The following is a 25,406-nucleotide window of genomic DNA, read 5'->3' on the forward strand; positions in this document are numbered from 1 at the left end:
GTGTATTGATGGTGGAGTGATGGTAATGCTGTTAAACATCAAAGAGAGATGGTTAGATTTTCTCTTGTTGGTGTTTGTCGTTGCCTGACACTAGTGCGGCACAATAGGTCACTTATAAGTACAAATCTGAATGATGCCCGGGGCTGGCTGCATGTGGACACAGACTGCAACTGTATTTGAAGATGGCACTGAACAAATGGTACTTGTGCGTGAGTCGCAAAAACCCAGCCTGCAGGTGCAGCAGGTGGTCAGGAAGGCGAATGGGATGCTGGCCTTCATAGCGAGGGGGATTGAATATAAAATATATAGGGAGGTCTTGCTGCAGCTGTATAGGGCACTGGTGAGGCCGCAGCTGGAGTACTGTGTGCAGTTTTGGGCGCCGCACTTACGCAAGGATATTTTGGCCTTGGAGGGAGTGCAGAGGAGGTTTACTAGGCTGATGCCGGAGTTGAGGGGGTTGAGCTATGAGGAGAGGCTGAATAAACTAGGCTTGTACTCGTTAGAGTTTAGAAGAATGAGGGGAGATCTCATTGAGACGTATAAGATGATGAATGGGATGGATAGGATAGAGGTGGAGAGGCTCTTCCCGCTCAGAAAGGACAGTAGGACTAGGGGGCACAGCCTCAAGATAAGGGGGGGGTGCGGTTTAGAACGGAGTTGAGGAGGAACTTCTTCACTCAAAGGGTGGTGAATCTCTGGAATTCTCTGCCCGTTGAAGTGGTGGAGGCTGCCTCGCTAAATATTTTTAAGACGCGGGTTGATGGGTTTTTGATAAGAGAGGGGATTAAGGGTTATGGGGAGAGGGCGGGAATGTGGAACTGAGCCACGACAGATCAGCCATGATCTTATTGAATGGCAGGGCAGGCTCGAAGGGCTAAATGGCCTACTCCTGCTCCTATTTCTTATGTTCTTATGTTCTTATGTACTTGAACACCGGAACACAAAACTTTTAAGACAAGGACAAAGCTTCCATGTATTTAATACCTTTCACATACCAAGAATTTCTCACACCAATGATCTACTCTTGAAGTGTGGCCGTTTGTTTTATAGAAAAATACAGTCATTGGTTTGAACACAAGTTCTGACTAACGGCACTGAGTTAATCTCTTGTGTTGTTATTTTCAGGGTTTGTGTTAATCTGAAGCTTGGAGAACATGTTTCTGTTCTTCATTTAGCAGCATGAGCAGGGTTACATTCAAATAAACAGGTAAACAAAACAGAGCCAGGGTTGAACTACTCAGATTAAAGTACGCCTGACATTGCAGTGTGTCAGACAATGCAGCACCTCCAACCATGTAGCACGTCCGACAGAGCAGCACGTCCGACAGAGCAGCACTGCCTCAGTATCAGCGTCAACATAGATTATTTGTAAAAGTGCTGCACTGTGGTTAGCACTGCTGCTTCACAGGGACCTGGGTTCAATTCCCGGCTCGGGTCACTGTCTGTGTGGAGTTTGCACATTCCCCTCGTGTCTGCGTGGGTTTCCTCCCACAGTCCAAAGATGTGCGGGTTAGGTTGATTGGCCATGCTAAAATTGCCCCTTAGTGTCCAAAGATGCTTAGGTTAGAGGGAGTAGCAGGTAATGGTATATGGGGGTAGGGCCTGGGTGGGATTGTAACCGGTGCAGAATCAATGGGCCAAAGGGCTTCTTTCTACACTGTAGGGTTCTATGATTCTATAATTTTTAACTCATGGGTACACAGTCACCATTTAGCTGAGCTGACACTGATATCAGTTTAGTACTTCCTTGAGTGGAGTTGTGTAAGGCACTTATCCCCAACACCCCAGCAATGCTCAGTGAGGAGCTGTATACTCTCAGGCAGACACAGCTCTACATATTAATCACTCAAACCACTGGATTACATTCCAGCCTGAGTGTTCATCATCCTATCAATATATATATCTCATGAATCATCCAGTAGATTCCAGCCTGGAATTCACTCCTGGCTAGCTGTAATTCTACTTATAAATTTCCTGAGTCATTCAATGAACTGTGGGTCACTTCCCACTGACAAATAATGTAATCGGATACCTGACACACGATGACATTTGACTGAACATAGATTACCAAAATACTGCAACTTTTCCCGTAACCAATGACTCAGGACAAACGACTTGTTAATCAGTAACATGGATTATGTTGATGGAATTGTCAGTTTGCAGTGGCAAGTAAAGGCAAGCTCGCCAAATAGCCAAAGTTTTCTTATTTCAAGTACAAGGTTGACTTTTGTCCTTCCTGAATGCTGATTATTCTCCATCTGATTTTTTTGCTTTCTCTCCTGGTCGATCTTTCCCGGGTTATCATTCCAGACTGCCTGCCAAGACTCCTAGGCCAGAGTATTACCGCCATTTTCCCATCCCGCTGCAGTGAACAGAGGCTTGGCTGGACGCCAAATTCTCCAGCCTCGCTGCAGCTGGTAAGAACATGCCGTTAGAGTAGTGCAATTTCCTGGATCGCCACTGGATAACTCTGAAACAGTTACAGGGGGGTGGTCATTGCAATCAGACTTATTTATTATCACATATCTGAACCCATCAAGGCCCTTGTTGAAATTCCAACCTGTAATTATGGTATGTTAGCTTTTATAGGAAGGGGTATAGAGTGTAAGAGCTGGAGTCTAATGTTGCAGTTGTATAGAACGTTGGTTAGGCCGCATTTGGAGTACTGCATCCAGTTCTGGTTGCCTTACTACCGGAAGGACGTGGAGACCCTGGAGAGAGTGCAGAGGAGGTTTACCAGGATGTTGCCTGGTATGGAAGGACTGGGTTATGAGGAAAGATTGAACAAATTGGGGCTGTTTTCCCTTGAAAGACGCCGACTGAGGGGAGATCTAATAGAGGTATGTAAGATTATGAAGGGTATAGATAGAGTAAACAATGGTAAGCTATTTCCTTGGTTGGAAACGTACATTACCGGGGGGGCCACGGGCTTAGGGTGAGGGGGGATGAGGTATAATTTGGATGTTAGAGGGAGGTTTTTCACACAGAGGGTAGTGGGGGTATGGAATGCTCTGCCAAGCAAGGTGGTGGAGGCAGGCACGCTGGAGTTGTTTAAGAGTTACGTAGACAGGCACATGAGTGGGATGGAGATGGAGGGATATAGGAGACTGTTTTAAATAAGGTTCAAGAGCCTTGGGACGTCCCTGGGAATGTATAAGGATGTGGACGATACTGATGTTTTTCTCTTTTACTCCACAGGTGTGTCGATCTGCCTTGTTGTCCAACGAGGGGCATACACGCGGTGGGTCGTGCGTGGGCTGCTCTTGGATGTTTCAAGAGTAGCCTAGTACTTCATGTCGTTAGTGTACGCTTAAAACTGGACCAGCTGATGGGCACCACAACAGCTCAGTGACTATCACTGTTTGCTGTGCAGATACATGGATTTGGGCCGGTGTCTGTGGGAGTTTGCGCATTCTCCCCGTGCTTGCGTGGGTTTCCTCCGGGTGCTCCGGTTTCCTCCCACGCCCCAAAGATGTGCTGTTAGGCTGATTGGTGTAACAAATTGTCCCTAAATTAGTCCCCCCTCAATCTGGTTTCCAATGGGGGTACCATAAGCATAGACATGGGTCAAGGGTGGAGGGGGAAAGCACATTGTTAAGATGGCGGCGGGGGCTCGTTGGGCCGAAGGGCCTGTTTCCCGGGCTGTGTTGTTCTTTGTATAAGTGGGTTGTCTTATGAGAAAAGATTGGACAGGCTGGGCTGTAGATTTAGAAGAGTAAGAGGGGGCTTGATTGAAACATACAGGGTGGAATTTCCCACTCCCCCCCCCCCGTGACAGGTTTCACGGAGGTGGCCTGTCAGTGACTGGCAGCTGATCATCTGTATCCCACCACTACCAAAGAGTTTCCCATTCTAGGCAGCCCCCTCTGCCTGGGAATCTGCAGAGAGGGATCTCCATCGGCAGGACCAGGGGATCCCACTGGCAAGGAGAGCCGGAAAACTCCGCCCATAAGCTCCTGAAGGATATTGACAGGGTGGACATGAAGGGGATACTTCCTCTCGTGTGGGAGAATCTAGAACTGGGGGATCACTGTTTAAAAATAAAGGATCGCCCATTTCAGTCAGTGATGAGGTAATTTATCTTCTGAGGATGGTGAGCGTCTGGAACTCTCTTCCTGAAAAGACGGTGGAAGCAAAGTCTTTGAATATTGTTAAGGCAGGAGTGGGTGGATTCTTGGTGAGCGAGGAGGTGAAGTGTTATGGGGGTAGCTTGCTGTAGACTTGAGGTGACTATCAGATCAGCTGTGATCTTATTAAATGGCGGGGCAGGCTTGAGGGGCCAAATGGCCTACTCCTGCTCCTTGTTCATGTTAATTATTCTATATATAAACAACTTAAATCGCTCAATTAGTTCCAGAAAGTAACTTATTTTGTGGTATTTGTTTTTCTATGTACAACCCCTCAATTTAATTCCAGCCTATAACTCACTCCCTGGTATTCATTATTCTATATATAAACCACCCAAACTCTTTAATTAGATTCCAGTCTGTAACTTACTCCTGGGTATCTGTTACTCTATATATAAAACACCCTGAACCCTTCGATTAGATTCCAGGCTGTAATTCACTCCCGGGTATCTGTTATTCTATATATAAACCACCCCGAACCCCTCGATCAGATTCCAGTCTGTAACTCACTCCCGGGTATCTGTCATTCTATATATAAACCACCCCGAACCCCTCGATTAGATTCCAGTTGTAACTCACTCCCGGGTATCTGTTACTCTATATAAACCACACCAAACTCCGCGATTAGATTCCAGTCTGTAACTCACTCCCAGGTATCTGTTATTTTATATATAAAACACCCTGAACCCTTCGATTAGATTCCAGTCTGTAACTCAGTCCCAGGTATCTGTTATTTTATATATAAAATACCCTGAACCCCTCGATTAGATTCCAGTCCGTAATTCAGTCCCGGGTATCTATTATTCTATATATAAACCACTTTGAACTCCGCAATTAGTTTCCAGTCTGTAACTTAACCCTGAGTATCTGTTATTCTATATATAAACCATTTCAAACCCCTTAATTAGGTTCCAGTCTGTAACTCACTCCCGGGTATCTGTTATTCTATATATAAATCATTCAAAACCCCTCAATTAGATTCCAGTCTGAAACTCACTCCTGGGTATCTGTTATTCTATATATAAACCACCCTGAACCCATCGATTAGATTCCAGTCTGAAACTCACTCCCGGGTATCTGTTATTCTATATATAAACCACCCTGAACCCCTTGATTAGATTCCAGTCTGTAACTCACTCCCGGGTATCTGTTATTCTGTATATAAACCATCCCAAACCCCTCAATTAGATTCCAATCTGTAACTCACTCCCAGGGTCTGTTATTCCATATAAAAACTAACCCAAACCCGTCAATTAAATTTCAGCTTGTATTTCATTCCCTGATATTCTGTATTCTATATATAAAACACCCAAACCCTATGATTAGATTCCAGTCTGTAACTCACCCCCAGGTATCTGTTACTCTATATATAAACCACCCCGAACCCCTCAGTTAGATTCCAGTCTGTAACTCACTCCCGGGTATCTGTTATTCTATATATAAACCACCCCGAACCCCTCAGTTAGATTCCAGTCTGTAACTCACTCCCGGGTATCTGTTATTCTATATATAAACCACCCCGAACCCCTCCGTTAGATTCCAGTCTGTAACTCACTCCCGGGTATCTGTTATTCTATATATAAACCACCCCGAACCCCTCAGTTAGATTCCAGTCTGTAACTCACTCCCGGGTATCTGTTATTCCATATATAAACCACCCCGAACCCCTCGATTAGATTCCAGTCTGTGACTCACTTCCAGGTATCTGTTATTCTATAATAAAAACCACCCCGAACCCCTCGATTAGATTCCAGTCTGTAACTCACTCCCGGGTATCTGTTATTCTATATATAAACCACCCTGAACCCCTCAATTAGATTCCAGCCTGTAATTCACTCCCGGGTATCTGTTATTCTATATATAAACCACCCGCACCCCTCGATTAGATTCCAGTCTGTAACTCACTCCCGGGTATCTGTTATTCTATTTATAAACCACCCTGAACCCCTCGATTAGATTCCAGTCTGTAACTCACTCCTGGGTATCTGTTATTCTATATATAAACCACCCTGAACCCCTTGATTAGATTCCAGTCTGTAACTCACTCCTGGGTATCTGTTATTCTATATATAAACCACCCTGAACCCCTCAATTAGATTCCAGTCTGTAACTCACTCCTGGGTATCTGTTATTCTGTATATAAACCACCCCGAACCCCTCGATTAGATTCCAGTCTGTAACTCACTCCCGGGTATCTGTTATTCTATATATAAACCACCCCGCACCCCTTGATTAGATTCCAGCCTGTAATTCACTCCCGGGTATCTGTTATTCTATATATAAAACACCCCGAACCCCTCGATTAAATTCCAGTCTGTAACTCACTCCCCTGTAAGTATTATTCTATATATAAACCAGCAGAAACCTGCCATTAGAATCCAGCCTGTAACTCACTCCTAGACATCTATTTATAAACAAGCGACTGTCTCAAGTTCTTATTGAAGCAGGGGAACAGATACAGAATAAAATGATTAAACCAGTGTCGGGGAGCAATGAGCCTCGAAACATATGTCCAGACTTGATTCTGATCGGGAATCTCATGGAAACACATGGATTTAAATCAATACCATCCGTAAAAACGGAGAACAAAGAGTCTTTTTAAGAAGAAAATCGCACATGCTTGAAATCTGAAATAAAAAACCGCAGGGGCTGGAAATACACAGCTGGTCGGTCAGCGAATGATAAAAAGCAGGCAGGAACGCAGCGGGGATACCTTTAGGTATGACTCGCCAGTTTGGTTCTAATGACAAACAGGTCTGTATCAAATTCCTTCCTCAATAGAGTATAACTCCTTCACAAGCACCAAAAACTTCCATTGCTTGCAGCAAAATGGGTGATTTCAACTCAGTCAAAAGGTTTCGTTTGCTTTCTTTCTACACACTGCCTGTCCTGCTCTACAGTGTTTGTAGATAGTGTCCGGAATTTTACCGCCTTGCCCACCCTGGACGGCTCCCAGAACGGAAATCTCGGTTGGTCTCGGGTGGGATTTTACAATCTCGCCTGAGCGAAGTTGTAAAATCCCTCCCGGCACATTTTACAAAGCACATTTCCAGCCTTTGTACTCCATACCCCGTCCTATAAAGGCAAGCATACCATCTGCCTTCTTCACCACCTGTGCTGCTATCTTCAGGGATTTGTGGACACCTAGGTCCCTCTGTGTTTCTATCCTCTTGACGGCCCTGCCATTTATTGTATAGCTCCCCCCCCCCCCACTACATTAGTTCTTCTACTGTCGTCTTACATAAGAAATAGGAGCAGGAGTAGGCCATCTAGCCCTTCGAGCCTGCCCCGCCATTCAATAAGATCATGACTGACCTGAAGTGGATCAGTTCCACTTTCCCACTTTCTCCCCTTAATCCCCCTGTCTATCAGAAACCTATCTACCCGTGACTTAAATATATTCAGCGAGGTAGCCTCCACCACTTCAACGGGCAGAGAATTCCAGAGATTCACCACCCTTTGAGTGAAGAAGTTCCTCCTCAACTCCGATCTAAACTGCACCCCCTTTATCTTGAGGCTGTGCCCTCTAGTCCTGCTATCCTTTCTAAGCGGGAAGAACCTCTCTACCTCTACCCTATCCATCCCTTTCATTATCTTATACGTCTCTACAAGATCCCCCCTCATCCTTCTAAACTCCAACGAGTACAGACCCAGTCCATTCAGTCTCTCTTCATGGTCCCCTTCTACATTAGTTCACATTTCCTGTACCTTCAACTCATTCACTTGCTCCTCCACAGAGACAGTCTCGTGCTGCCTGTGTTCGTTGATGGCACACAGGCAGCAGACGCACAGCTGGTCGGTCCGGCAGAAGACCTCGAGAGGTTTGCGATGGATCGGGCACTTCCTCCGCTCGATATCCCTGACTGGATCGATGAGTCGGTGGTCGCTGAAGACCGGGTTGCTGCCGTGGGGCTGCAGGTGGACCTGGCAGTACGACGCCATGCAGACCACGCACGACTTGACGGCTCTGAGCTTCTCGTCGGCGCAGAAATCGCAGAGGACATCCCGGGAGCTGGCGGCGTCCTTGGCGGCGGAGGCAGGGTCGGCGTTGGAGAAGTCCTCCACGATCTCACACAGGATAGTGTTCTTGGAGAGGGGAGGCCTGGAGCTGAACGTTTCCCGGCACTGGGGGCATTTGAACGCCTCCGAACTGCCCTCCTGGTGCCAACACCTTCCGATGCACTCCATACAGAAGTTGTGGCCGCAGGGAATGGTGGCGGGAGATTTCAGGAGGTCCAGACAGATGGCGCAGGCTAGCTTCGCTTCTGAAATGGAAACTTTCGACACCGCCATTCCTCGGGGAAAGAGAGAGAGTAAAAACCCAACCCTCACCAAGTCTGGGCAAGCAGGGAACTGCAAGAGAAACTTGGAAACAGTCCCGAGAGTCAAGTTAATGATTCACAAAGATCTATCTCGAAGCAAATGCAGTGGATTAATTCAGTAATGTAAGATACGTCTCAGTAGCAATTGCTTCCTTATTATTTTTCTGCTTTCACGTTCCTCAGGAAGGTCCCCTTTTTGTTTCAACATAACCAGGAACTCCACCCATATTTAATATCCAGTTTCACAAGCCAGCTACCGACATTCCTGTAGGTTTTTATTGGAATGACATCTGTGGCTGCTTGTTAGCTGTATATAACGGCTTAAAGGGGCAGCGATTTTTGTCTCTCCCCCCCCCCCGTTTCTGAGCTTGAATGATACAGCGCCACAGGGTTAACCCTGTGTAAGAAACACAGAATGGCGATAATTGATAAACCAGTCAACCTTCGAAGGAGTTCTTGCTGTGGGTGGATTTTACACCCGTACATACAAAATAGGGAGAGGGTGTTAGAGGAATGTCAGACCACTCACGTGAGTCCTATAGATAGAAAAGAAAAACAAGCACTTTTCACACCAAACATCACAAAGCGACAATGAAATACGTCTCGAAGCGCAGATACTGTTGATTTAATTCTTTCTTTTAATTCATTCATGGGGACGTGGGTGTCGCTGGATTGCCCATCCCTAGAGAGGACACAGCTTTAAATTAAGGGGTGATAATTATAGGACGGATGTCAGAGGTAGGTTCTTTACTCAGAGGGTAGTACAGGCGTGGAATGCCCTGCCTGCAGCAGTTGTGGACTCGCCAACTTTAAGGGCGTTCAAATGGTCAGTGGATAGGCACATGGATAACATTGGAATAGTTTAGGTTAGAGGGTCATTAGATTGGTTCCACTGGTCGGTGCAACATCGAGGGCCGAAGGGCCTGTACTGCGCTGGAATGTTCTATGTTCTAGTTGCTCAAGGACAGTTGACAGTCACCCACATTGCCAGACCAGCTAAGGACAGCAGATTTCCTTCCCTAAAGGACATTAGTGAACCAGATGGATTATTTCTGACAATTGACAATGGTTTCTTGGTCATCAGCAGATTCTTAATTCCAGATATTCTTTCTGGAATTCAAATTCCACCAACTTCCGTGGCGGGATTCGAACCCGGATCCCCAGAACATTAGCTGAGTTTCTGGATGAATAGTCTAGCGATAATATCACTAGGCCATCGCCCGGCCTTAATGTAGGGACAGTAAGAAGTCTCACAACACCAGGTTAAAGTCCAACAAGTTTATTTGATAGTAAACCCACAAGTTTCAGGGTTTGCCTCTCCGTCAGGTGAGTGGAGAGTTCTGGTCACACACAGAGTGTATAAAAGGCACACACAGTTTATAGAATACTGATTAGAATGCGAGTCTTTACAGCTAATCTATTCTTAAAGGTGCCGACAATGTGAGTGGAGATAGCAACGTAGCAACTCTCCTGACGGAGGGGCAAACCCTGAGAGCTTGTGGGTTTACTATCAAATAAACCTGTTGGACTTTAACCTGGCATTGTGAGACTTCTTACTGTGTTTACCCCAGTCCAACGCCGGCATCACCACATCCACTTAATGTAGGGAACAACGCAGCCAATTTGCACTTGGCAAACATTCCCCCCTTGCAAACAGCGATGTGAAAATGAACAGGTAATCTGTTTTTTTATGATGTTGATTGAGGGATAAAAATTGATTCGGACATTGGGGTAATTGCCACATTCATCTTCAGAATAATGTCATGGGCTCTTTTACATCTACCTGACTAGACAGATGGAGCTCAGTTTAATAGCTTATCTGAAAGACGGGATCTCCAGCAGTGAATCCTTATACTTAAAGAGAGAAACACAGGAAATCCAAGAAGTTATAGACCAATTATTTAAATGTTGGTGTTAGGAAAGATAATAGAATGTTTACCCAGAGATGCAATCAATTAATATTTATCATTGGAAATATTACAGTTTCTCAGTCTTCATATTACAACAATAATCTTCCAATAAAGGTAGGAAAAGAGGATATTAAAGTTTTATTAAAGAACCGTACAAAATTAAAGACGTTAACAGAAATCCTGACGCCGGAATCAATCACCAGGATTTAGCTGTTGCAAAATTGGAAGTAAACTTATTGTAATGTGGACTAGGCCAAAGGTATTTCCATTCCTCATTCCCAAGGATAATCCGGTGTAAGGAAGATCCTGTCAACGATAGGAGGGAAACGGAGTCGGCCTCACGTTGTTCAAGTGTGACTGCTGAAGGAGGAATGGCAAAGATGGGAAAATGATAAGTGCAAGAGGGGAAAGAAAATAAATCCATTGAAGTTTAGCACGGACTGGAACCAGGAGCCCTGCCCTGCCCAGCTTGTGTGGCTCATCGAGTGAGTGGTCACCGGACCACCAGGGAAGCTGAAGGAGACAGTCTTCGAGAATATCCAAGCAATCACCTGACCCGCGGTTGTATTTTGTTCCCCTGCCCCCCCCGCACCCCTCCCCCACCTCCCCCACCCCCCTCCGGCTTCATCAACGCTTTACAATTTTACTCTTGAAGACTTTGGTTTTGTCCCCACACTTTCCAATTAAAGTCCTAACAAAGCCAGCAAGTGTGAAATGCAAAACTTCATAGCGAGTGGGTGACTCACTCCAACTGCTCAGGAAATCTGGGAGCAAGATGTTCCTGCCGTGGCTGAGTTGTAGGGCTGTACGCAGTCTCACAACACCAGGTTTAAGCCCAAACAATTTATTTGATAGTAAACTCACAAGCTTTCGGAAACGGGTGTCCCTTCGTCAGGCGTGGGGAAGGCACTCTTGGGCACACGCACCTCCAACGAGGACGGTCACCTCAGCACCTCTGTACCGCAAGCCCATAGATAACCTCACGATGCTCCAGTTCGCCAGCTAAAACATCTCTACACCGGGAGGGCTGCAGGAGCAAATCCCAGCCAAAGGGAGTTCAAGTTTCCAATCTGCCACCTGACCCCAATGTGAGTGGGTCCAGGGGTTAAAATTTTTGCCCATTGTCTTCAATCTTCACCACAAATCCAGTTCCCTTGCCTCCAGCTCCATCCTTCTCCCTGGTAACTATCTAAGGTAGTTCACAGGATCCCTGGGTGGTTATGGTGGAACCATATTTGACTCCAAGATGAGCTTCTAACCCAGTGTTTGTGCCATTGCTATATTGACCTCTATAACATCACCTGATTTGCCTCTGTCTCAGTTTGTGTGCTGCTGAAACCCTCATTGATACCTTCCTCACCTCCAGATCAAACAAAGAACAACCCAGCACGGGAAACAGGCCCTTCGGCCCAACGAGCCCGCGCCGCCATCTTAACAAAGCATTTTCCTACACCTACCTTGCCCCGTGTGTATGCTAATGGTACCCCTATTGTAACCAGATTCAGGGGAGAATAGTGTAGGGTCAATTTGGTACACCAATCAGCCTAAGAGCACATCTTTGGGGTGTGGGAGGAAACCGGAGCCCCCGGAGGAAACCCACGCAAGCACGGGGAGAATGCGCAAACTCCCACAGACACCGGCCCAAATCCATGTATCTGCACAGCAATCAGTGATAGTCACTGAGCTGTTGTGGTGCCCGTCTGCTGGTCCAGTTTAAGCACACACTAACAACGCAAAGTACTAGACCACTCTCGAAACATCCAAGAACAGCCCACGCACGACCCACTGCGTGCATGCCCCTCGTTTGACAACAAGGTGGACTGACACACCTGCGGAGTAAAAGAGACAAAACATTAACATGTAATATTACATTTCCAGTATCATCCCGAGGCTCTGACCCTTTTTAAAACTGTCGCCTATAACCCTCCATCCCTGTGTCACTCATGTGCCTATCTAAGTAAACCTTAGACAAGTCCAGCGTGTCTGCCTCCACCACCTTACTTGGTAGTGCATTCCGTACCCCCACGACCCTCTGTGTGAAAAACCTCCCTCTAGTATCCAAATTATACTTCTCCCCCCTCACCCTTAGCTCGTGACCCCTGGTGATATTTATGTGATAGATGTGACTATTCCAGCACACTCCTGGCTGGCCTCCACATTCCACCCATAACTGAGCTCATTTAAAACCCTGCTGCCCGTGTCCTACTCAGCACCCTTTCACCCATCACCTCTGTGTTCTCGATATATTGACACCCAGTTAAGCAATGCCTGCATTTTAAAGATCTGTTCCTTGTTTTCACATCTTCCCATCATGTCATGCCTGAGTCATATTCTGAATTTTACTCACTCTGAGTGTAGGGAAACACACATCTCTTCCACACAAGCACGCAGATTCTGAGCAGTAAAAGGAAACACATCAATTCTGTGCGTGAAAATTTTGGAGCCTGCGACCCTCGATAGAATCCATTACAAAGAAGCCAAATTGGACTTTCAAGAAAATTGGCAGTAGAGGCAGAATTGACACAGCCAAAATTTTAGAGGGAAAAAAGAGATTACAGCGGAATGCTAAGAATATAAAATAAGCTGGCTGCTTTCAATGTAAAAACATTGGAGGAGGACTTATCTTGGCCAAAATTCATAGAATCTCTACAGTGCAGAAAGGAGGCCATTCAGCCCATCGCGTTTGCACTGACCATAATCCCATCAATAATCTCTCCCTCAATGCCAACAAAGTCATTGACTTCAGAAAGCTTAAAGGAGAAAATCCCCTGTCTACATCAACACAAGCAAAGTGAAAATGTCAAGAGCTTCAAGTTCCTAGGAGTCCAGATCACCAACGTGTCCTGGTTCTCCCCATGCCAACACTATAGTTAAGCAAACCCACCAATGCCTCTACTTTCTCAGGAGACTAAGGAAATTTGGCGTGTCAGCCAAGACTCCCACCAACTTTTACAGATGCACCATAGAAACCATTCTTTCTGGTTGTATCACAGCTTATCAGAGCTCCTGCTCTGCCCAAGACCACAAGGAACTACAAAATGTAGTGAATGTAGCCCAATCCATCACACAAGCCAAACTCCCATCCATTGACTCTGTCTACACTTCCTACTGCCTCGGCAAAGCAGCCAGCATAATTAAGGACCTCATGCACCCTGGACATTCTCTCTTCCACCTTCTTCCATCAGGAAAAAGATACAAAAGTCTGAGGTCACGTACCAACCGACTCAAGAACAGCTTCTTCCCTGCTGCTGTCAGACTTTTGAATGGACTTACCTTGCATTAAGTTGATCCCTACACCCTAGCTATGACTGGAACACTACATCCAGCGCTCTCTCCTTTCCTTCTTAATGAACGGTATGCTTTGTCTGTATAGCATGCAAGAAACAATTCTTTTCACTGTATGTTAATGCATATGATAATAATAAATCAAATCAAATCAGCCCTATTCCCGTAACCCCACATATTTACTCTGTTAATCCCCCTGATATTAGGGTCAATTTAGTATGGCCAATAGACATAACCCGCACATCTTTCAAACTGTGGGAGCAAATAAGGTTGAAAGAGTGCAGAGAAGGTTCACAAGGATGTTGCCGGGACTTGAGAAGCTGAGTTACAGAGAGATTGAATAGGTTAGGACTTTATTCCCTGGAAAATGAGGGGAGATTTGATAGAGGTGTATAAGATTTTGATGGGTATAGATAGAGTGAATGCAAGCAGGCTTTTTCCACTGAGGCTAGGGGAGAAAAAAAACCAGAGGGCATGGGTTAAGGGTGAAAGGAAAAAAGTTTAAAGGGAATATTAGGGGGGGGGATTCTTCACGCAGAGAGTGGTGGGAGTGTGGAATGAGCTGCCGGATAAATGGGGGGTCACTTTTAACATTTAAGAAAAACTTGGACGTGTTCATGGATGAGAGGGGTGTGGAGGGATATGGTCCAAGTGCAGGTCAGTGGGACGAGGCAAAAAATGGTTGGGCACAGACAAGAAGGGCCAAAAGGCCTGTTTCTGAGCTGTAATTTTCTATGGTTCTAAGGAAACCAGAGGAAACACATGTGGAGGAAGTGCAAACTCCACACAGTGACCCAAGCTGGGAATTGAACCCGGGTCCCTGGAGCTGTGAGGCAGCAGTGCTAACCACTGTGCCACCCTTAGCGTTCTAAACCTAGAACAGCTAAAAGCCGTAGCTGAGAGAATAGAATTTAACGTGTAATGAAGCACGGAAGTCTGAGGTAATGTCTAAATGGTGGAAGACACTTAAGGAGCTGAATGGCCTCCTTCTGCTTTTATGTTTCCTGAAACGATGGCTGAGAACTTGGGCCTCGCTCCAGCTTGGGAACAGGGACAACGTCACACTGACCAGGCTATTCACCTGACGAAGGGGCTAACCCCGAAAGCTTGTGAGTCTATTATCAAATACATCGGTTGGACTAAAACCTAGTGTTGTCAGACTTTTTACAGGCTATACTGGCCAGAATTCACCAGGAGGAGCAGAAACAAGAGTTAGAGTTTCAGACAAGTCCCTGGGACGTGAAAGGAAATCCAGAACTTTATTCTTCTCACTTTTTTTTATTAAATGGATTTCCTGCTGAACCAGAAAAAAGACGGTTGCTGCAAGTCACATGAACACAGGGACCTATCGCCAGGAGTTACAGGAACAAAATCTTTTCTCAGCTGGTGGCATCTTGCACCTCATCGCGCAGAACGCCTTGTAATCGTGACAACCCAAGAGATTCACACATCTGAACTCTTTCTAACAGAGATGTTAACAGACTCACCACACCTGGGAGAGTCCAGGCCTATTGCAAAGGGGAACCATTTGAATTTAATAAGCTCAGCCGAGTCGAAGCCAGTTCCAGACACTGGATAAACACCACTTTTGGGAGTCATTGCGGAGAAAGTAGGTCACAAAGCTCAAGTGCCCGTTTTGAAATCTCTACATGCCTTTGGGAACTGAGAAATCCCCAGACTGCTGTTTTAACCTCAACTGGAAAAGGCTCCAGCAGCTTGGCTGATCAAGCAGTCTGCCAGCACCCATCAACTCCGCAAAGCCTGCTAGATTTTAAATCTCTGAGCAATGCCTGCCAAGCACAGAAATTTTTGTGGTTCTTTTACTGTAAAGCTGCTTTTTCTGACCCTCCCCTCCCCGGCCACCAGTCGTTTTAAATGCAAAGGAAACTAATCCGTGTGAACCAAAATGCAAGCTTGCTGAAAATTCGTATTAAATTGGATCATGCAAACCAAGGGATAAGTAAACCATGCCAATGCATGCGTGGCACGGTGGCACAGTGGGTTGGCACTGCCGTCTCGGTGTCAGGGACCCGGGCTCAGTTCCGGCCTCGAGTGACTGACTGCTGTTGTCTTTAAAACACTAAATGTTTTGGCCTCAACTCCACACATTCGCCACTCTCTGGGTGAAAAGGTTTCTCCTCATCTCAGTCTTAAGAAATTTATCAAAGAACAAAGGACAACACAGCCCGGGAAACAGGCCCTTCGGCCCAACGAGCCCGTGCCGCCATTTTAACATTGTGAGTCCCCTCTTCCACCCGTGACCCTCGTCTATGCTTATGGCACTCCACAATAAAGGAACCATAACCAGATTGAGGGGAGACTAATTTAGGGACAATTTGTTACACCAATCAGTCTAAGAGCACATCTTTGGGGTGTGGGAGGAAACCGGAGCACCCGGAGAAAACCCACGCAAGCACGGGGAGAATGTGCAAACTCCCACAGACACCGGCCCAAATCCATGTACCTGCACAGCAAACAGTGATAGTCACTGAGCTGTCGTGTTGCCCGTCAGTTGGTCCAGTTTAAGCGTACACTAACGACGTGAAGCACTAGGCAACTCTCGAAACATCCAAGAGCAGCCCTCGTACGACCCACCGCGTGTATGCCCCTCGTTGGACAACAAGGCGGGCCGAATCACCTGTGGATTAAAAGAGAAAAACATCAATAACATGCACATCCTTATACAAACATTCGAGGGAATCCCCAGAAGCTCAGAAGTAAAACAAGTGAGCCAGAAAATGTGTTGGAAGGTCCATAGGAATCAATAGATTCCCAGGGACGTCCCAAGGCTCTTGATCCTTATTTAAAACAGTCTCCTATATCCCTCCATCTCCATCTCACTCATGTGCCTATCTAAGTATCCCTTAAACAACTCCAGCGCGCCTGCCTCCACCACCTTACTTGACAGAGCATTCCATACCCCCACTACCCTCTGTGTCTTTAAAACACTAAATGTTTTGGCCTCAACTCCACACATTCGCCACTCTCTGGGTGAAGACGTTTCTCCTCATCTCAGTCTTAAGAGATATATCCCATATCCTCAGACTGTGATCCCTGGTTCTGACATCCCCAGCTATTGGAAACACCCTTCCTGCATCTACCCTTGTCTAGTCCTGTTAGAATTTTATTAGTTTATAGGAGATTCCCCCCTCATTTTTCTAAACTCCAATGAATACAATCCCAACAGATTTGATCTCTTCTTATACGTCAGTCCTGCTGTTCCAGGAACCAGTCCGATAAACCTTCGCTGCACCCCCTCTATGGCAAAAACATCCTTCCTCAGATAAGGAGGCCAAAACTGCACACAATATCCCAGGCGTGGCCTCACCAAGGCTCTGTATAATTGCAGCAAAACATCCCTGCTCCTGTACTCGAAACCTCTCGCTGTGAAAGCCAACATGCCACTGCCTTTTTCACCGCCTGCTATAACTGCATAGTTACTTTCAGTGACAGGTGTACAAGGACACCCAGCTCTCATTGCATATCCCCCTCTCCCAATCTATAGCCATTTGGATAATAATCTGCCTTCCTGCTCTTGCTACCCAAGTGGATAACCACATATTTATCCACAATCTACTGCATCTGCCCACATCACATTGAATCATTGAACCCTACAGTGCAGAAAGAGGCCCTTCACCCCATCGAGTCCGCTTTGTTGTCCAACGAGGGGCATACACGCGGTGGGTCGTGCGAGGGCTGCTCTTGGACGTTTCGAGAGTAGCCTAGTACTTCATGCTGTTAGTGTGTGCTTAAACTGGACCAGATGCTGGGCAACATGACAGCTCAGTGACTATCGCTGTTTGCTGTGCAGACACATGGATTTGGGCCGGTGTCTGTGGGAGTTTGCACATTCTCCCCGTGCTTGCGTGGGTTTTCTCCGGGTGCTCCGGTTTCCTCCCACACCCCAAAGATGTGCTCTTAGGCTGATTGGGGTAACAAATTGTCCCTAAATTAGGCATCCCTCAATCTGGTTATAATTCCTTTATTGTGGAGTCCAATAGGCGTAGACAGGGGTCATAGGTAGAGGAGGGAACTCACAATGTTGAAACGGCGGCACGGGCTCGTTGGGCCGAAGGGCCTGTTTCCCGTGCTGTGTTGTTCTTTGTTCTTTTATTCCATTCAAAGATTCACCAGCAGAGAAAGTGGGTCACTGTCGTAGTGACGGTCAGTGTTGGTCCAAGCTAGTCCATACACAGAGTGGATTTATTGTCGGAAAATGAAGGGGTATCAGGAGGCCAGGAACAGTTTACAGAGACTGAGGAAACAGAGGAGACCAACAAATTTCAGCAGCTACAGAAAGCTGAGATAAAGAACAAAGAACAACACAGCACGGGAAACAGGCCCTTCGGCCCAATGAACCCACGCTGCCATTTTAACATTGTGAGTCCCCTCTCCACTCATAGAACATAGAACATAGAACATAGAACATTACAGCGCAGAACAGGCCCTTCGGCCCACGATGTTGCGCCGACCAGTTACAAAAACAATGACCCACTAGCCTATACCAATCCCTTTTCGTCCATAAACCTATCCAGAGATCTCTTAAACGCCCCCAAACTAGACGCATTTACAACTGCAGCAGGCAGGGCATTCCAATCCCTCACCACCCGCTGGGTAAAGAACCTACCCCTGACATCCGTCCTGTAGCTACCCCCCCTTAATTTAAAGCCATGCCCCCTCGTGCTAGCTTTCTCCATCCGAGGAAAAAGGCTATCACTATCCACCCTATCTAAACCTCTAATCATCTTATATGTTTCAATAAGATCCCCTCTTAGCCGCCTTCTTTCCAACGAAAACAACCCTAGATCCCACAGTCTCTCCTCATAGGACCTCCCCACCATACCAGGCAACATCCTAGTAAACCTCCTCTGCACCCTCTCCAACGCCTCCACATCCTTCTTGTAATGCGGGGACCAGAACTGCACACAGTACTCCAAGTGCGGCCGCACTAGAGTAGTGTACAGTTGCAACATTACACTGCGACTCCTAAATTCAATCCCCCTACCAATAAACGCCAAGACACCGTACGCCTTCTTGACAACCTTATCTACTTGATTCCCAACTTTCAGGGATCTATGTACACACACACCTAGATCCCTCTGTTCATCCACACTATTCAAAGTCCTCCCGTTAGCCCTATACTCGACACATCTGTTGCTCCTACCAAAGTGAATTACCTCACACTTCTCCGCATTAAATTCCATCCGCCACCTCTCGGCCCAGCTCTGCAACCTATCTAAGTCTCCCTGCAGACTATGACACCCTTCCTCACAATCTACCACACCTCCAACTTTGGTGTCATCAGCAAATTTACTAATCCACCCAACTATACCCTCATCCAGATCATTAATAAAAATTACAAACAACAGTGGCCCCAAAACAGATCCCTGAGGCACACCACTCGTAACTGCACTCCATGATGAATATTTACCATCCACCACCACCCTCTGTCTCCTATCTGATAGCCAATTCCTGATCCAACTTCCTAGATTACCCACAATCCCATACATCTGCATTTTCTGCATTTTCATTTCATTTCATGACCCTTGTCTACGCTTACAGCATTCCACATTGAGGGGAGACTAATTTAGGGACAATTTGTTACATCAATCAGCCTAAGAGCACACCTTTGGGGTGTGGGAGGAAACCGGAGCACCTGGAGAAAACCCACGCAAGCACGGGGAGAATGCGCAAACTCCCACAGACACCGGCCCAAATCCATGTGTCTGCACAGCAAACAGTGATAGTCACTGAGCTGTCGTGTTGCCCAGTATCTGGTCCAGTTTAAGCGTACACTAACGACGTGAAGCACTAGGCTACTCTCGAAACATCCAAGAGCAGCCCTCGTACGACCCACCGCGTGTATGCCCCTCGTTGGACATCCGCAGGGACAATAGGGAAATAGAAATAAAGTCAGAGAACTTTCTAGAAGCCGGTGGAGGGCCAATCAAGGTAAAAGAGATCAGAAAAAAAACCTAACAGTTAAGCGCAAGGATAGTCATTTGAAAGAATGATGGAGCTGAAGCAGAGGTCAGCTAATAGTGACCACCTTCCCCCGAATAGAAAACTGGTAGTAGGCAGAAAACAAAGAGTAGGAATAAATGGGTCTTTTTCCAATCGGCAGGCAGTGACTAGTGGGGTACCACAGGGATCGGTGCTGGGACTCCAGCTATTCACTGTTTATGTTACTGATTTAGATAAGGGAGCTAAATATAATATCTCCACATTTACAGATGACACAAAGCTGGTTGGGAGGGTGAGCTGTGAGGAGGATGCAGAGATGCTTCAGTGTGATTTGGACAGGCTGAGTGTGTGGGCAAATGCACGGCACTTGCAGTATAATGTGGGTAAATGTGAGGTTACCCACTTTGGTAGCAAAAATAGGAAGGCCGATTATATCTGAATGTCTACAGATTAGGGTGAGGAATGTACAAGACTTGGGTATCCTCGTACACCAGTCGCTGAAGCTAAGTGTACAGGTGCAGCAGGCAATAAAAAAAAGGCAAATGGTATGTTGACTTTCACAGTTGAGGACTCTGGGTCGGTACTCGTTGGAGTTTAGAAAGATGAGGGGGAATCTTATTGAAACTTACAAGATACTGCAAGGCTCGGATAGAGCGGATGTGGAGAGGATGTTTCCATTAGTCAGAAAAGTTAGAACCAGAGGGCACAACCTCAGGCTAAAGGGATAATCCTTTAAAACAAAGATGAGGAGGAATTTCTTCAGCCAGAGAGTGGTGAATGTGTGGAACCCTTTGCCACAGAAAGCTCTGGAGACCAAGTCACTGAGTGTCTTTAAGGCAGAGATAGTTAGGTTCTTGATTAATAAGGGGATCAGGGGCTATGGGGAAAAGGCAGGAGAATGGGAATAAGAAAAATATCAGTCATGATTGAATGGCAGAGCAGATTTGATGGGCTGAGTGGCCTAATTCTGCTCCTATGTCTTATAGCGAGAGGATTTGAGTACAGTAATTATAGACCAATGAGCCTTACTTCTGTTGTGGGAAATGTTTTGGAAAGGATTATAGGAGATAGGACTTATAATCATCTAGAAAGGAATAATTTGATTAGGGATAGTCAACACGGTTTTGTGAAGGGTAGGTCATATTGAGTTCTTTGAGAAGGTGACCAAAGAGGTGGATGAGGGTAAAGCAGTTGACGTGATGTACATGGATTTCAGTAAAGCATTAGATAAGGTTCCCCACAATAGGCTATTGCAGAAGATACAGAGGCATGGGATTGAGGGTGATTTAGCAGTTTGGATCAGGAATTGGCTAGCTGTTAAGAAGACAGAGGGTGGTAATTGGTAGGAAATGTTCATCCTGGAGTTCAGTTACTAGTGGCGTACTGCAAGGATCTATTTTGGGGCCACTGCTGTTTGTCATTTTTATAAATGACCTGGATGAGGGCGTAGATGGATGGGTTAGTAAATTTGCGGATGACGCTAAAATCGGTGGAGTTGTGGACAGCGCAGATGGATGTTGCAGGTTACAGAGGGACATAGATAAGCCGCAGAGCTGGGCTGAGAGTTGGCAAATGGAGTTTAATGTGGAAAAGTGTGAAGTGATTCACTTTGGAAGGAGTAACAGGAATACAGAGTACTGGACTAATGGTAAGATACTTGGTAGTTTGGATGAGCAGAGAGATCTCGGGGTACATGTGCATAGCTCCCTGAAAGTTGGCACCCAGGTTGATAAGGTTGTTAAGAAGGCGTACAGTGTGTTAGCTTTTATTGGTAGAGGGATTGAATTTTGGAGCCATGAGATCATGTTGCAGCTGTACAAAACTCTGGTGCGGCCGCACTTGGAGTATTGTGTACAGTTCTGGTCGCCACATTATAGAAAGAATGTGGAAGCACTGGAAAGGGTGCAGAGGAGGTTTACCAGGATGTTGCCTGGTATGGTGGGAAGGTCTTATGAGGAAAGGCTGAGGGACTTGAGGTTGTTTCGTTAGAAGGTTAAGAAGTGACGACAGAGGCATACAAGATGATTAGAGGATTAGGTAGGGTGGACAGTGAGAACCTTTTTCCTCAGTTGGAGATGGTTAACACGAGGGGACATAGCTTTAAATTGAGGGGTGACAGATATAGGACAGATATCAGAGGTAGGTTCTTTACTCAAAGAGTAGTGAGGACGTGGAATGCCCTGCCTGTAGTGGACTCGCCAACATCAAGGGCATTTAGATGGTCATTGGATAAATTTGTGGATGATATTGGAATAATGTAAGTTAGATGGACTTCAGATTGGTTTCACAGGTTGGCGCAACATCGAGGGCCGAAGGGCCTGTACTGCGCTGTAATGTTCTATGTTCTACAGGAGCGGGGTGACTTGCTGCAATTATACAGGGCCTTGGTAAGACCACACTTGGAATATTGTGTGCAGTTTTGATCTCCTTATCTGAGGAAAGATGCTCTTGCTATACAAGGAATATAGAGAATGTTTACCAGGCTGATTCCAGGGATGGCGTGACTGATGTATGAGGAGAGATTGACTAGGTTAGGATTTTTGCTGGAATTCAGAAGAATGAGCTGGAATCTCACAGAGACTAATTCTAACTATCCTGGGCTGATGCAGGAAGGATTTTTCCAATGGTGGGAGAGTCCAGAACCAGAGGTCAGAGTCTCAGGATACAGGGAAGACCATTTAGGACAGAGACGAGGAGAAATTTTGTCATCCGGAGAGTGACGAGCCTGTGGAATTCCCTACCACATAAAGTTGTAGAGGTCAAAACATAGGATGTTTTTAAAAATAAATTAGGTACTTGGGATGAAGGAGATCAAAGGATATGAGAGGATGAAAGGATCAGGATATTGAATTCGATGGCATAGTGGTTAGCACTGCTGTCTCACAGTGCCAGGGACCCGGGTTCAATTCCGACCTTGGGTCACTGTCTGTGTGGAGTTTGCACATTCTCCTCGTGTCTGCATGGGTTTCCTCCGGGTACTCCGGATTCTTCCCATAGTCCAAAAATGTGCAGGCTAGGTTGATTGGCCGTGCTAAATTGCTCCTTGGTGTCAGGAGGATTGGCAGGGTAAATATGTGGGGATACGGGAAGGGCCTGCGTGGGATTATAGTCAGTGCGCCCAGTGGCCTCCTTCTGCACTGTAGGGATTCTACGAACAAAATGAATGGCGGAGCAGGCTCGGAGGGCCGAATGGCCACGTCCTGCTCCTCTCCTCTATATTTACTTGGATTCTGAGGAAATTCCCGAACCAGTAGACAGTGGGAGAGTGTCTTCATCCAGTTAAAATGCTGCAGTGAAGTACAGCAGGACCACTCTGTGACAGGCTCGGAGGAGGTAAATTGCCTGCTAACCCATCAGAGGATCAGGTTCTGAACTTAAATCCACCAAAAGCCAGCAGCTCAACCCCCCACGGCCACAGGGGATGAGGTGCCTGGGGAAGAGGCCAGGTGCTTCACAGGGGGGTTTAAAAACAATCCATCCCACGTCATCATCCAGGAACTGGGGCCAGGATTTCCAGATGGCTGACGAAGGGACTAACCTGAAAGCTTGTGCGTTTACTATCAAATAAATCGGTTGGACTAAAACCTGGTGTTGTCAGACTTTTTACTGTGTTGTGGAGAGCTGCCACGAAAGGGTTAAGAGCCCTACAGGCAATACAAAACAATCAGGGTTAACCCACACACGATGGAGCGGAGCTTCTGAAAATTCCAGCCAAAGCTTTGAAACAGACACCAGGCCTGCTAAATCTAACTCCTCCCCAGATATTAGCAAAGAGCTTCCACCAACTGCGAAATGCATTGAAAATCATCTCGCTGTTGGTGTTAAAGCTCGGGATATTAATGAATATTCACCAAAGAACAAAGAACAACCCAGCATGGGAAACAGGCCCTTCGGCCCAACGAGCCCGCGCCACCATCTTAACAAAGCATTTTCCTACACCTACCTTGATCCGTGTCTATGCTTATGGTTCCCCCATTGGAAACCAGATTCAGGGGAGAATAGTTTAGGGACAATTTGTTACACCGATCAGCCTAAGAGCACATCTTTGGGGTGTGGGAGGAAACCGGAGCACCCGGAGGAAACCCACGCAAGCACGGGGAGAATGTGCAAACTCCCACAGACACCGACCCAAATCCATGTGTCTGCACAGCAATCAGTGATAGTCACTGAGCTGTTGTGGTGCCCAGTATCTGGTCCAGTTTTAAGCGTACACTAACGACACGAAGTACTAGGCCACTCTCGAAACATCCAAGAGCAGCCCACGCACGACCCACCATGTGTATGCCCCTCATTAGACAACAAGGTGGACCGACACACCTGCGGATTAAAAGAGACAAAACATTAACATGTAGTATTACATTTCCAGTAACGTCCCGAGGCTCTGACCCTTTTTAAAACCGTATCCTATAACCCTCCACCCCTGTTTCACTCATGTGCCTATCTAAACCTGAAACAAGTCCAGCGTGCCTGCCTCCACCACCTTACTTGGTAGCGCATTCCATACCCCCACGACCCTCTGTGTGAAAAACCTCCCTCTAGTATCCAAATTATACTTCTCCCCCCTCACCCTTAGCTCGTGACCCCTTGTGAAATTTGTCTCCAATCTAGGAAAAAGCCTGCCACTGTTTATTCTATCTATACCCTTCATTATTTTATACACCTCTATCAGATCCCCCCTTAATCTCCACCTTTCTAAGGAGAAGAGCCCCAGTTTACCCAATCTTTCCTCATAACCCAGTCCTTCCATACCAGGCAGCATCTTGGTAAACCTCCTCTGCACTCTCTCCAGGGTCTCCACGTCCTTCCGGTAGTAAGTTGACCAGAACTGGACGCAGTACTCCAAATGCGGTCTAACCAACGTTCTGTATAACTGTAGCATTAGACGCCAGCTCTTATACTCTATACCCCTTCCTATAAAGGCTAGCATTCCGTAAGCTTTCTTCGCAACCTTCTCCACCTGGGTTGCCACCTTCAGAGACTTGTGCACTTGCACTCCCAGGTCCCTCTGCATTTCTATACTCTTAAATCGGTCTACCCTTTATCATGTGACTCCTCCCTGCATTATTCCTTCCAAAATGCATCACCTCGCATTTATCAGGATTAAATTCCATCTGCCATCTATCTGCCCAATATACCAACCTATCTGTACCAGGCAGAAAAGGGAATGCAACAGATAGAGAGAGGGAACAGTGGCAGCATGGAATTACTGGCCAGGAGTCTGTTGCCCCACCATTGCATTTGTCCTCCCTCCCAACACCCACCCACCAGCCCCTCCTCCCCACAACACACAATCCACCCCCCCAGCCCCCCCAACCCAATTTTAAAGAGTGCCCTGATCTCACAGTCCAATTTCAGCCTCCCCCACAACAGACATTGCAAGCCCTCTGGTAGCGTCCTTCACCCTTCACCACAGAAAGGCAACTTCCCCCCACACCAAGCAGGCATCAGTGAGACCCAGCACACTTCCCCCTGCCACACAATGTTCTCACCCCTCAGGCCTCCTTCCCACTAGAGAAACACTTCAATAGGGGGCAGCAAAGGCCCCCACCCCTGTCAAGCCCCATACCTTCAGGACCCCCTTGGCAGCGTCAACCTGGCCATAACATTTATCCAGAAATACAAATGGTGTCCTCATTGTGGACCCCTTAGAAGGTTGTGCTAACTTCTTCTGTGGCTGTTAACAGCCCCCAATATAGGCTTGCTGTTCGAGCATAACGGGTTGAAAACAGATCCATTCCGAAAAAATAAACAGTCTTATTGTGCATCTGGTCTTTCTAGGAAGGTCTGGAGATAAAAGA

General features: G+C 46.5%; 1 protein-coding gene across 1 annotated transcript in view; it reads right to left on the reverse strand.

Annotated features, from left to right (window-relative positions):
* The window catches only part of LOC145356610 (uncharacterized), a 91,834-nt gene that overhangs the window by 17,226 nt on the left and 49,202 nt on the right, over nucleotides 1-25,406 (reverse strand). The window contains exons 8-9 of the mRNA XM_080209425.1: nucleotides 8,979-8,985; nucleotides 7,836-8,510 (exon numbers count right to left, since the gene is read on the reverse strand). Coding sequence (XP_080065551.1) covers nucleotides 7,836-8,510; nucleotides 8,979-8,985 — 682 coding nt within the window. The remainder of the gene's footprint in view (nucleotides 1-7,835; nucleotides 8,511-8,978; nucleotides 8,986-25,406) is intronic.

This window comes from Carcharhinus amblyrhynchos, chromosome 21, assembly GCF_965287045.1.
Source record: "Carcharhinus amblyrhynchos chromosome 21, sCarAmb.v2.hapA, whole genome shotgun sequence".
NCBI classification, from domain to species: Eukaryota; Metazoa; Chordata; class Chondrichthyes; order Carcharhiniformes; family Carcharhinidae; genus Carcharhinus; species Carcharhinus amblyrhynchos.